The sequence below is a fragment of the Hyla sarda genome, assembly GCF_029499605.1.
Source record: "Hyla sarda isolate aHylSar1 chromosome 1 unlocalized genomic scaffold, aHylSar1.hap1 SUPER_1_unloc_3, whole genome shotgun sequence".
NCBI lineage: Eukaryota > Metazoa > Chordata > Amphibia > Anura > Hylidae > Hyla > Hyla sarda.
The window spans coordinates 138,296-152,089 of record NW_026607589.1 but is presented as its reverse complement, the minus strand read 5'-3'; the positions used below and the strand labels follow the sequence as shown (position 1 = coordinate 152,089).

Here is a 13,794-nt window from a genome sequence, read left to right as displayed (position 1 = left end):
TTTATGATCCTGTCGGCCATCTTGTTCCTGTCTCTCTCCATGGTTGATGGGTCATCCAGGAGAATTCTCTTATATAGAAGATATCAGCAGAGGATCCTGGATTGGAGAAACCTGAAGGGAAGAAGAGGAGACGATGATAAACCGCACCAGATTCTATGGAGAAATAAAATCCATTTCCTGGAGATAATCTGGGGAAACATCTGAGGAGACATTATAGTCACAATCATGGAGGCTATAAACATAGTCAGGGGATCCATCATAGTCTGGGGCGGAGTCATGGGGGATGGGCAAAATATGGAGACAGGAATCCAAAACGGTTTACTTTTACATGTCTATTTGGGGGTGGGGTTGGCTTTTTATTAAAATTTTTCCTGGCAACAGGAACTTTCGCTTTCTATTTCCTACATTCTACACAGGATCCATCCCGTTGCCTTCTCCGAGCTCCAGGAACAGGACCTCACTTTCTCTGTTGGACGGTGATCACATGGGGGATGAGTAGGGATTAATGGACGTTTTTTCGATTAAAATCAATATTGGTAATCGCTGTCAACTATTTCCTTTACAGATAAATCGTGCACCGATTAGTTGGTAGGGCGCAGCATACCACGGTGACATCATCATTACAGATGACCATTGGGGCCGTACGGCTGGGCTTATGATCTAGAAGAAATGCCAAGTCAGGGTTAATGACAATCTCCCGTTTTCGGAAGGCGTCTCCACTCCCCCTCAATATCCTCTATCTCACCAGGATACAGAGCACGATGATAATCCTGGAGTTACGGGAGACGGTCGGGCGATGACTTTCATCAGGACTTGATCATTGGATATAACGGTCATATTGGGTAAACGGCGCTGACATCTGTCCTGTATTATAACAGCGTTTACCACATTGTCCTCCTCAGTTATTGACGCGGTCACATGACACATTTCTGCGCTTTTCGTACTCGGATTCACATAAAGCGTTGGTGGGATCATAGGTGAATGGATCCGCGTCACACTGGGAATTATTATCCCGGAATGTTACATAATTATCCAGAATCCGGGCAGAAAGCCAATCTGGTCTCCAGGGTTGGTACGACACTATGTTGGGAGTTTGAATCCTGACGTGGATGTTGTCCCTCCAGGTACTCACGTTATAGACCCTTCTCATCTGGAACACATTGTTTTTGGTAACGAAGGGAGGTGGGGAGATCCACCAGGACCATAGTAGCGGCCATCTTAGATTAATATCTGGAGGCGGCTCAGGATCGTAACCTCCAAAAGAAGTGTCCGATACCGGAGGAAGGAGACTGATCAGGTGACAGGATGGGCGGGGAGGTGACCTGGAGCCCTTCACCATCCAGACATCCTCTGGGGGGCAGTATAGGCAGGAGGTCAGGTAAATGAGTGCTGGCCGGCACAGAGGTTTGATTGTGAGATCTAAAGGGTTAATGACGATGACCAACACTAGAGGTGAGTGCTGGCTGCTTATAGCTCCTGAGCTCACCTCAAAGTCCCATAGAGGGTGCAGAGTGTTATTATATACTGTGTCCTTAAGGGGTTAATAATAAACATCCCCAATAATCCTGATCTGATGGTGACCGCACACACCTACCTGTATCTGTAGAGGAGCCGTGTGCTTACAGGACCTGCGATGATGTCACCGTCATGTGATCAGTAACATGGAGGAGGAGGAGTCACATGATCAGGGGCTGCTGCTCTAGGCTCATCTGCTCAGTGTATACAGGACTCTGCTGTCACATGATCATTATCACAGGTCCTTCCATCACAATCTCTTCTATCCTGCTCTGTTGAGCTCCGCCCACTCCTGTCACATGATCCTCCCCACAGGTCCTTAAGCCACAGTCACATCTATACTGCTAAACTTTACCCCCAAATGTACTGGTCACATGATTGTGACATCATCACAGGTCCTACACCTCCAGCATGTAGCAGATACACAGCAGGTCCTGGTGGGGCAGTCACTGCTGTTGTGTTGTGCGTGGAGATCTCTCAGAGCAGCAGCCCCTGATCATGTGACTCCTTCTCCTCCATGTGACTGATCACATGACGGTGACATCATCGCAGGTCCTGTAAGCACGCGGCTCCTCTACAGATACAGGTATGTATGTGCGGTCACCATCAGATCAGGATTATTGGGGATGTTTATTATTAACCCTTAAGGACACGGTGTATATTTACATTCTGTGCCCCATATGGGACTTTGAGGTGAGCTCAGGAGCTATAAGCAGCCAGGACTCACCACTAATGACGCTCATCGCCATTAACCCTTTAGATTCCATGATCAAAGTTGATTGCAGGATCTAAAATGAGTAAAATGCAGTTGTTGGGGGCGGAGTCTAGATCAGCTGAGATGACGGCCGGAGGGCCCCTTACCATGCTCTGTGCTCAGATCAGTGCTCTAAGTATACAGACACCTCCACAGCCTGTATAAGCCGAGCACCGATAACACTGATCACTATGGCAGAGCGTTATTCAGGGTTTGTAATAGAAGCCCCTCCCCTAATAAGTTTATATCCCATTTTTGTAATAAAATAATGTAGGTGGGCGTGGCTTAGACATGGCGCTGTGCGGTTGTTTTTCTAGGGAACGCCGTGCCGACCAGCGGTTCTTTGCCTGATTTCCTGCCTATACTGCCCCCCAGGGGATGTCTGGATGGTGAAGGTATCAGGTCACTTACCCGCCCATCCTGTCACCTGGTCAGTCTCTTTTCTCCGGGTATCAGCCACTTCTTCCATACAGGACTATGTAAGCATCAGATTTTTTAAGTTTCTCCCGCGCCCCTATTATTACATAAGACAGTGTTTCCAAACCAGCGTGCCTCCAGCTGTTGTAACACTACAACTCCCAGCATGCCCAGACAGCCAAATACTGTAACAGCTGGAGGCACCCTGCTTGGGAAACACTGACTCCGGTGGTGGCCCAGACCCTGCGTGTGTAACGGTCTATGATGCTCGGCCTCTGCTGCAGGTAATAGCAGGTTCTTCCGGGGGGACATATCACAATTCACATAAAATCCTGATGTAATTGTGATGTATATTGTGCCCCCTAGTGGACACATTTCAGTATTCCTCATTGGACAATGTCATATTGAATCTCTCTATTCTTCTCCCTGCTCTGATGAAGACGTTCTGAATACACCGCAGCCTCAGAGATTAGGAGAAATGGATTCACAACGTCTTCAGCAGAGCAGGGAGAGCGACCTCAGAAGACCTGGAGGACCAGAGCGCCACCACTGGACGGGAGAGGGGAGTGCGCTCTAGTCTCTTATTTTACAGCCCTCGGACAATGGATTTTGTTTTATAGAGAAATCTGAAAACTCCTATAATGTCTCCTCAGATGTTTCCCCAGATTATCTCCAGGAAATGGATTTTATTTCTCCATAGAATCTGGTGCGGTTTATCATCGTCTCCTCTTCTTCCCTTCAGGTTTCTCCAATCCAGGATCCTCTGCTGATATCTTCTATATAAGAGAATTCTCCTGGATGACCCATCAACCATGGAGAGAGACAGGAACAAGATGGCCGACAGGATCATAAACCTCACCCTACAGATACTCTTCCGGCTTACTGGAGAGGTGAGGGATTCTTGGAGTGATGTCACATGACCTCATTCTTATCTATGTAATAACAGATGGATATGACTGGAGAGGTGAGGGATTCCGGGAGTGATGTCACATGACCTCATTCTTATCTATGTAATAACAGATGGATATGACTGGAGAGGTGAGGGATTCTGGGAGTGATGTCACATGACCTCATTCTTATCTATGTAATAACAGATGGATATGACTGGAGAGGTGAGGGATTCTGGGATTGATGTCACATGACCTCATTCTTATCTGTGTAATAACAGATGGATATGACTGGAGAGGTGAGGGATTCTGGGAATGTATGTAGTGATATTAATGTGTCTCTCCATACACAGGATTACACAGTAGTGAAGAAGTCCTCTAGTGGGCGCTGTCGGGCCCCTGTGTGTGAAGGATGGGGAAGAACCCTGAGCCAAATCACAGGGCCCCCACCGCACTCCCTGATACATGAGGAAATGGATGAACAGAAGATCCGAGAACTCATCAACAAGATGATGGAGCTGCTGACTGGAGAGGTGACCCTGCTGGGACATTATACAGTAATGGAGGGGTCTGGTGATGACTGGAGAGGTGACCCTGCTGGGACATTATACAGTAATGGAGGGGTCTGGTGATGACTGGAGAGGTGACCCTGCTGGGACATTATACAGTAATGGAGGGGTCTGGTGATGACTGGAGAGGTGACACTGCTGGGACATTATACAGTAATGGAGGGGTCTGGTGATGACTGGAGAGGTGACCCTGCTGGGACATTATACAGTAATGGAGGGGTCTGGTGATGACTGGAGAGGTGACACTGCTGGGACATTATACAGTAATGGAGGGGTCTGGTGATGACTGGAGAGGTGACACTGCTGGGACATTATACAGTAATGGAGGGGTCTGGTGATGACTGGAGAGGTGACACTGCTGGGAATGCTGGGACATTATACAGTAATGGAGGGGTCTGGTGATGACTGGAGAGGTGACACTGCTGGGACATTATACAGTAATGGAGGGGTCTGGTGATGACTGGAGAGGTGACACTGCTGGGACATTATACAGTAATGGAGGGGTCTGGTGATGACTGGAGAGGTGACACTGCTGGGAATGCTGGGACATTATACTGTAATGGAGGGGTCTGGTGATGACTGGAGAGGTGACACTGCTGGGACATTATACAGTAATGGAGGGGTCTGGTGATGACTGGAGAGGTGACACTGCTGGGACATTATACAGTAATGGAGGGGTCTGGTGATGACTGGAGAGGTGACACTGCTGGGACATTATACAGTAATGGAGGGGTCTGGTGATGACTGGAGAGGTGACACTGCTGGGACATTATACAGTAATGGAGGGGTCTGGTGATGACTGGAGAGGTGACACTGCTGGGACATTATACAGTAATGGAGGGGTCTGGTGATGACTGGAGAGGTGACACTGCTGGGAATGCTGGGACATTATACAGTAACACCACTGGAGGGGTCGTGGTGATGACTGTATCATTATGTGTCAGGTTCCTATAAGGTGTCAGGACGTGGCGGTCTATTTCTCCATGGAGGAGTGGGAGTATGTAGAAGGACACAAGGATCAGTACAAGGATCAGGTCATGATGGAGGATCAGCAGCCCCTCACATCACCAGGTAATAGACATGACTATATACACACGTCCTCTCATTATTTGTATGTAAAGAATGAATTCAGTCTCTGTATGTGTTCCCTACAGTCAGATTCAGTAAGAGAACAGCACCAGAGAGGTGTATTTGTCCTCTTGGTAAGCAGAATATGGAGGTCATTACTACAGAGAAAGATCTGCTCTATATTAATGCTACAGACATAAAGGAAGAAGAAGAAACGTATGTGAGCAGTGATGTGCAGTATAAGGAGGACATTCCTATAGGAAAAGATTTGATCTATATTAATGCTACAGACATAAAGGAAGAAGAAGAAACGGATGTGAGCAGTGATGTGCAGTATAAGGAGGACATTCCTATAGGAAAAGATCTGAGCTATATTAATGCTACAGACATAAAGGAAGAAGAAGACACAGATGGGAGCGGTGATGAGCAGTATAAGGAGGACATTCCTACAGGGAAAGATCTGATCTTTATTAATACTACAGACATAAAGGAAGAAGAAGAGACAGATGTGAGAAGTAATGAGCAGTATAAGGAGGACATTCCTACAGAGAAAGATCTGATCTATATTAATACTACAGATATAAAGGAAGAAGAGACAGATGTGAGCGGTGATGAGCAGTATAAGGAGGACATTCCTACTGGTAACCACCCAGGTAGGTAGTGATCACTAAATACAGAGAAGGGTCATAGATTCTATTCTGTCACCGGCTGCAATAATATTTTTGGGAAGTATTCTTGTAACTAGAATCTTTGGGACTTCAGGGCAAATACTATCCCCCTCCCCCTATATTGACCCTATAGCAGTTGACTTGATACCATCACCACTACATAGTGACTGAATAATACCGCCATACTGTTTATGAATCAAACACATTATATACAGACTAATATTCCCCCATATAGAGACCATATAGCAGTAGATACCAGCTCTCTGTCTCTCTGGAGTCGCTATCTTTCCTTTTTCATCCTGAGTATAAGGGATAAGTGTCTGACCACTGGAATCTGGCTTTTGTTTAGAACACTGGGTGCTGCGAGAGATCACGTGGGGGCCCCAGCAGCCGGACCCCCCGATCAGACATCTTATCCCCTATTGTTTGGAGAAGGGATAAGATGTCTAGCAGTGGAGTAGGCCTGTAAAATCCCTTTATTCTTTCCCTCTGATACAGAAATGTTCCGGTTCGGGTCACCTGTGTGGGTCCAAATGGAGGTATAGGTGCGGCTGGCGAGTCGTGAGCGAAAATCATTAAAAATAAAGGTTCCCCTTTTAACTTGTTTCCAGGAAAATTTCACCAACTTTATTAGGTCATAAGTCTTTCTATACACATTAATAGACAAAAGACAAAAATGTGATACTGTCTGCCTAGACAGGATAGGGGATAGGTTATAGATCACGGGGGGTCCGACCCTTAGGACTACCCACGATCTCCTGAATGGGGCCCTGGCAGTCTGCCGGAAGCGGCCGGGTCCGACCCCCACAGGATGCCGCGGCCGACACACCGCCTACATGTATTTCTATGGGATACATGGAGGAGGAGTGTCGAACGCCGCTCCATGCAGGGTTGGTCCGCCCCCTTCAAGCAGACTGTCAGGGCCCCGTTCAGGAGATTGCAGGGAGTCCCAAGGGTCGGACCCCCGTGATCTGTAACGTATCCCCTATCCTTTTCCTGAATTCTCTGGCTGGCATAAGGATTATAAAGGGGGCGGTTTGGGTGACTGCTCCATTATAATCTGTGGGGTCAGGTGGATTGGGGGGCACGGTCATTTGGTCACTGACCGGGCCCCATAGCAGTGATTTTCCCTGAGGCTGTGTCCACAGGTTTGTCAAAGACGGGTGTCCCTGCTCCTTGTAAGGCAGTGGTGTCAAACTGTGGCCCTCCAGATGTTCCAAAACTTAAACTTCCGAGCATTCTGGGAGTTGAAGTTTTGCAACATCTGGAGAGCCGCAGTTTGAAGACCACTGCACTAAGGGATACCATGAGAGGGAAGCCTTGATTTACCTTTCGGGGACAGTGTGCATCCTCTGGAGGAGGCAGACAGACCTTTGGTGTCCAGGCATGCTGGGAGTTAAAGTTTTGCAACATCTGGAGGGCCACAGTTTGACACCACTGTTGTATGGCTGCTCCGCTATCATAGCAACTATCGTTCTTCAGTTTTGCAGTAAATCTTTACAAAGTACTATTGCTTAGAACTGCAAAAATTTCCTGGGATGTTAAGGGGTTAATACTGATAATAAAATCTGTGTTATTCTCTGCAGATTCTTGTAGCAGGAGATCAGAGGAGAATCTTATATCTTCAGATTATAAAGCAGATGATGATATCACACAAGATACATATGAAGAACATTCCATTATCCCAGATACACCCTCAGCCCTTCACAGCCAAGATCTGTCATCTCATCCTTATATACAGGTCCTGTCTTCTCAGTCATCACAGAAAGGTCACAGAAGGGGTGTTGGACATCAACGAGCTCATACAGGAAAGAAAACATATTCATGCTCAGAATGTGAGAAATCTTTTACTCAGAAATTAGATCTTGTTAGACATAAAAGAACTCACACAGGGGAGAAGCCATTTTCATGTGCAGAATGTGGGAAATGTTTTACTGATAAACCAAGTCTTGTTCAACATCAAAGAAATCACACAGTGGAGAAGCCATTTTTATGCTCAGAATGTGGGAAATGTTTTACTCGGAAATCACATCTTGTTGTACATCAGAGAACTCACACAGGAGAGAAGCCATTTTCATGTTCAGAATGTGGGAAATGTTTTGCTCAGAAATTAGATCTTGTTAGACATAAAAGAACTCACACAGGGGAGAAGCCATTTTCATGTGCAGAATGTGGGAAATGTTTTACTGATAAATCAAGTCTTGTTCAACATCAAAGAAATCACACAGGGGAGAAGCCATTTTCATGCTCAGAATGTGGGAAATGTTTTACTCGGAAATCACAGATTGTTGTACATCAAAGAACTCACACAGGAGAGAAGCCATTTTCATGTTCAGAATGTGGGAAATGTTTTGCTCAGAAACCAGATCTTATTAAACATCAAAGAACTCACACAGGAGAGAAGCCATTTTCATGTTCAGAATGTGGGAAATGTTTTGCTCAGAAAGCAAATATTGTTAAACATCAAAGAACTCACACAGGGGAGAAGTCAATTCAGATCAATAAATGATGCAGATAACACATCTATATATTCACCATGTACATAGGATATCTGACATTTATACATATATCATATACTGCATCTCCAAACTTGTTACCAATTGTTAATAAACGTTTTTTCTTATATGATTTATTATTCTTATATTCATCTCCGCACACTGGACTTATAATAAATGTAATATTGTCCCTGAGGTTGTATATAGGGAATGTAACGCGTCAGTGTTGTCCCCGCCCCCTTCTCATTATGATTATAGAGACTTTAATTCAAGGCATCAGACAGGATCCGCGCGTCTCCCTTGAAGATCGTCTCTTCTGAACATAAGACGCTGCAGATACTTTTATTTATCACAAACCCTAGACCAGCGTTTCCCGTCTTGACGTCTATTTTCGGTCTCAGATCCTAAAATCCATTTTTCTATATGAGAAGTCGTCAATATGTCAGCGTCCCCCGGGTTCAGTAAACATGGGTGTAATTCTTTTCCTTTTCTTTGTCCTCCCCGGGGTATAAAATCCCTAGAGATCTGATCACATCTGGTACAAGATCTCTTTACTTCACACTTTGCGCCATTATTACACGGATTGAAGACCCAGTTACACGCTCGTAAATTCCCATATATGTCGTGGATTGGAAGGAAAAAGGTTCTTAAATCTTATATTTACCAATAATATTTTATATTTTACAGTCCGTCCCTATCATAATACGGAATTGTTATTTTTCTTCTATCCGATGGTTATTTAGTAATTTTGTTATGATTCAGAAGAGACCACGTGTCCCGTATAGACGCTCACCCTGAAGACATTAGACGGCGGTTTTGTGTTTCCGGATTTACACACTTATTATAAAGCTTTTCCTTCGTCTGGATTATTAGAGCTCGTTCGCTCTTCTTTTTCTCATCCTCCCCTTTATATTCCTCCTCATGTGGATATGGAATTCTCCTCAGTCCCTCCTTCTATAGGGCCCATTTTGTGGCCCCCGCACTCCTCCTTGGCCTCTCTAGTTCTTTCCTCTTTTATATATAACTTTGTCGGTATTACGAGATTGCCCTGCGACTGATTCTGATTTCCCTTCTCCCCTAACCCCACTTTCTTTACTCCCTATGGTTATTACTAAACACATTTTCCCTCTTCCCCTTTGTGGGAACGTTTACATTCTTTTACGTTATAAGATTTATATTCTTCTACTAAGACTTTGGCCATAGAGGAATCTCAGGCTTTCTGGGGGTTTATAAGTAAATTTTTCTTTACTCTCCAATGTTTTAAGCGTTTTACTAACATACGTCCCTGAAATTGGTTAGAGAGATTGTATTTATTCCCTAAATAATAATACTGTCACGATGCCGGCTGGCAGGAGGTGGATCCTCTGTGCCAGAGAGGGATTGGCGTGGACCGTGCTAGTGGACCGGTTCTAAGTCACTACTGGTATTCACCAGAGCCCGCCGCAAAGCGGGATGGTCTTGCTGCGGCGGTAGTGACCAGGTCGTATCCACTAGCAACGGCTCAACCTCTCTGACTGCTGAAGATAGGCCCGGTACAAGGGAGTAGACAGAAGCAAGGTCGGACGTAGCAGAAGGTCGGGGCAGGCAGCAAGGATCGTAGTCAGGGGCAACAGCAGGAGGTCTGGAACACAGGCTAGGAACACACAAGGAAACGCTTTCACTGGCACAATGGCAACAAGATCCGGCGAGGGAGTGCAGGGGAAGTGAGGTATACATAGGGAGTGCACAGGTGAACACACTAATTAGAACCACTTGCGCCAATCAGCGGCGCAGTGGCCCTTTAAATCGCAGAGACCCGGCGCGCGCGCGCCCTAGGGAGCGGGGCCGCGCGCGCCGGGACAGGACCGACGGAGAGCGAGTCAGGTACGGGAGCCGGGGTGCGCATCGCGAGCGGGCGCCACCCGCATCGCGAATCGCATCCCGGCTGGAGGCGGAATCGCAGCGCACCGGGTCAGTGGATCTGACCGGAGCGCTGCAGTAGCGAGAGTGTAGCGAGCGCTCCGGGGAGGAGCGGGGACCCGGAGCGCTCGGCGTAACAGTACCCCCCCCCTTGGGTCTCCCCCTCTTCTTAGAGCCTGAGAACCTGAGGAGCAGACTTTTGTCTAGGATATTGTCCTCAGGTTCCCAGGATCTCTCTTCAGGACCACAGCCCTCCCAATCGACCAAAAAAAAGGTTTTCCCTCTGACCTTCTTGGAGGCCAGTATCTCCTTTACTGAGAAGATGTCCGAGGAGCCGGAAACAGGAGTGGGAGAAACAAGTTTGGGAGAGAAACGGTTGATGATGAGTGGTTTAAGAAGAGAAACGTGAAAGGCATTAGGAATACGAAGAGAAGGAGGAAGAAGAAGTTTGTAAGAGACAGGATTAATCTGGCACAAAATTTTGAAAGGACCATGATAGCGTGGTCCCAATTTGTAGCTCGGAACACGGAAGCGTACATATTTAGCGGAGAGCCATACCTTGTCTCCTGGAGAAAAAATGGGGGGAGCTCTTCTTTTCTTATCAGCAAACTTCTTCATGCGTGATGAAGCCTGTAAGAGAGAATTTTGGGTCTCTTTCCATATGGTGGAAAGATCACGAGTTATTTCATCCACAGCGGGCAAACCAGAGGGCAAGGGAGTAGGGAGGGGGGGAAGAGGGTGACGGCCGTACACCACAAAAAATGGGGATTTGGAAGAAGATTCAGAAACTCTGAAGTTATACGAGAATTCGGCCCATGGTAGAAGATCTGCCCAGTCATCCTGGCGGGAGGAAACAAAATGCCGTAAATAATCACCCAGGACCTGGTTAATTCTTTCTACTTGCCCATTGGATTGAGGATGATAAGCAGAAGAAAAGTTTAATTTAATCTTGAGTTGTTTACAGAGAGCCCTCCAGAATTTTGACACGAATTGGACGCCTCTATCCGAGACGATCTGCGTGGGCAACCCGTGAAGACAAAAAATGTGTACAAAAAATTGTTTTGCCAACTGAGGCGCAGAAGGAAGACCAGGAAGAGGGATGAAATGTGCCATCTTGGAGAATCGATCAACGACCACCCAAACAACAGTGTTGCCACGGGATGGGGGTAAGTCTGTAATAAAGTCCATACCAATCAGAGACCAAGGCTGTTCGGGGACAGGCAGAGGATGAAGAAGACCAGCGGGCTTCTGGCGAGGAGTCTTATCCCGGGCACAGACAGTGCAGGCCCGCACAAAATCAACAACATCCGTCTCCAGAGTCGGCCACCAATAGAAACGAGAGATGAGTTGCACGGATTTCTTGATGCCCGCATGGCCTGCGAGATGGGAGGAGTGACCCCATTTGAGGATTCCGAGGCGTTGGCGTGGAGTGACGAAGGTCTTCCCTGGAGGAGTTTGCCTGATGGAGGCTGGAGAAGTGGAGATCAGGCAGTCAGGAGGAATGATGTGTTGCGGAGAGAGCTCTACTTCCGAGGCATCCGAGGAACGAGAGAGTGCATCGGCCCTAATGTTCTTATCGGCAGGCCGAAAGTGAATTTCAAAATTAAATCGGGCAAAGAACAGAGACCACCTGGCCTGGCGAGGATTCAGCCGTTGGGCAGACTGGAGATAGGAGAGATTCTTGTGATCGGTGTAAATAATAACTGGAAATCTTGATCCCTCCAGCAGATGCCTCCATTCCTCAAGTGCTAATTTAATGGCTAGTAGCTCTCGATCCCCGATGGAGTAGTTCCTCTCCGCCGGAGAGAAGGTCCTAGAAAAAAAACCACAAGTAACAGCATGCCCGGAAGAATTTTTTTGTAGAAGGACCGCTCCCGCTCCTACTGAGGAGGCATCTACTTCCAATAGGAAGGGTTTAGATGGGTCAGGTCTGGAGAGCACGGGAGCAGAAGAAAAGGCAGACTTGAGCTGTTTAAAGGCGTCTTCCGCTTGAGGAGGCCATGACTTAGGATTGGCATTCTTTTTGGTTAAAGCCACGATAGGAGCCACAATGGTGGAAAAATGTGGAATAAATTGTCTGTAATAATTGGCGAACCCCAAAAAACGTTGGATAGCACGGAGTCCGGAGGGGCGTGGCCAATCTAAGACGGCAGAGAGTTTGTCTGGATCCATTTGTAGTCCCTGGCCAGAGACCAAGTATCCTAGGAAAGGAAGAGATTGACATTCAAATAGACATTTCTCCATCTTGGCATAAAGTTGATTGTCACGAAGTCTCTGAAGAACCATGCGGACATGCTGGCGGTGTTCTTCTAGGTTGGCAGAAAAAATCAGGATATCGTCCAGATACACAACAACACAGGAATATAAGAGATCACGAAAAATTTCATTAACAAAGTCTTGGAAGACGGCAGGGGCGTTGCACAGGCCAAAGGGCATGACCAGATACTCAAAGTGTCCATCTCTAGTGTTAAATGCCGTTTTCCATTCATCCCCCTCTCTGATGCGGATGAGATTATAAGCACCTCTTAAGTCCAGTTTGGTAAAGATGTGGGCACCTTGGAGGTGATCAAAGAGTTCAGAGATAAGAGGTAGAGGGTAGCGGTTCTTTACCGTCATTTTATTAAGACCGCGGTAGTCAATGCAAGGACGTAGGGAGCCATCTTTTTTGGACACAAAGAAAAATCCGGCTCCGGCAGGAGAGGAGGATTTGCGGATAAAGCCCTTTTTTAAATTTTCCTGGATGTACTCAGACATAGCAAGAGTCTCTGGGGCGGAGAGAGGATAAATTTTGCCCCGGGGTGGAGTAGTGCCCGGGAGGAGGTCAATAGGACAGTCATAAGGCCTGTGAGGAGGTAGAGTCTCAGCTTGTTTTTTGCAAAATACATCCGCAAAGTCCATATAGGCCTTAGGGAGACCGGTTACAGGGGAAACCACAGGGTCACGGCAAGGAGTACTGGGAACCGGTTTAAGGCAGTCCTTGAAACAAGAGGTACCCCAACTCTTGATCTCCCCAGTGGACCAATCCAGGGTTGGGGAATGGTGTTGAAGCCAGGGTAGTCCAAGGAGAATTTCGGAAGTACAATTGGGGAGGACCAAAAACTCAATTTTTTCGTGATGAGGTCCGATGCACATTAGGAGGGGCTCCGTGCGGAAACGTATGGTACAGTCCAATCTTTCATTGTTAACACAATTGATGTAGAGGGGTCTGGCGAGACTGGTCACCGGGATGTTGAACCTGTTGATGAGAGAGGCCAAAATAAAATTTCCTGCAGATCCGGAATCCAAGAAGGCCATAGTAGAGAAGGAGAAGGTAGAGGCAGATATCCGCACAGGCACAGTAAGACGTGGAGAAGCAGAGTTGACATCAAGGACTGTCTCACCTTTGTGCGGAGTCAGCGTACGACTTTCCAGGCGGGGAGGACGGATAGGACAATCCTTCAGGAAGTGTTCGGTACCGGCACAGTACAGGCAGAGATTCTCCATGCGGCGTCGTGTCCTCTCTTGAGGTGTCAGGCGAGACCG

General features: G+C 47.0%; 2 protein-coding genes across 2 annotated transcripts in view; one reads left to right on the top strand and one right to left on the bottom strand.

Moving 5' to 3' along the window:
- Window positions 1-1,691, bottom strand: part of LOC130298162 (oocyte zinc finger protein XlCOF8.4-like) — an 81,772-nt gene extending 80,081 nt beyond the window's left edge. The window contains exon 1 of the mRNA XM_056551073.1: window positions 1,595-1,691. The gene's annotated coding sequence lies outside the window, so the exon portion shown is untranslated. The remainder of the gene's footprint in view (window positions 1-1,594) is intronic.
- A 292-nt stretch (window positions 1,692-1,983) lies between these two features.
- The window catches only part of LOC130298166 (zinc finger protein 420-like), a 129,266-nt gene continuing 117,455 nt past the window's right edge, over window positions 1,984-13,794 (top strand). The window contains exons 1-6 of the mRNA XM_056551079.1: window positions 1,984-2,101; window positions 3,429-3,576; window positions 3,927-4,106; window positions 5,087-5,213; window positions 5,297-5,863; window positions 7,465-8,333. Coding sequence (XP_056407054.1) covers window positions 3,499-3,576; window positions 3,927-4,106; window positions 5,087-5,213; window positions 5,297-5,863; window positions 7,465-8,333 — 1,821 coding nt within the window. The 5' untranslated portion in view covers window positions 1,984-2,101; window positions 3,429-3,498. The remainder of the gene's footprint in view (window positions 2,102-3,428; window positions 3,577-3,926; window positions 4,107-5,086; window positions 5,214-5,296; window positions 5,864-7,464; window positions 8,334-13,794) is intronic.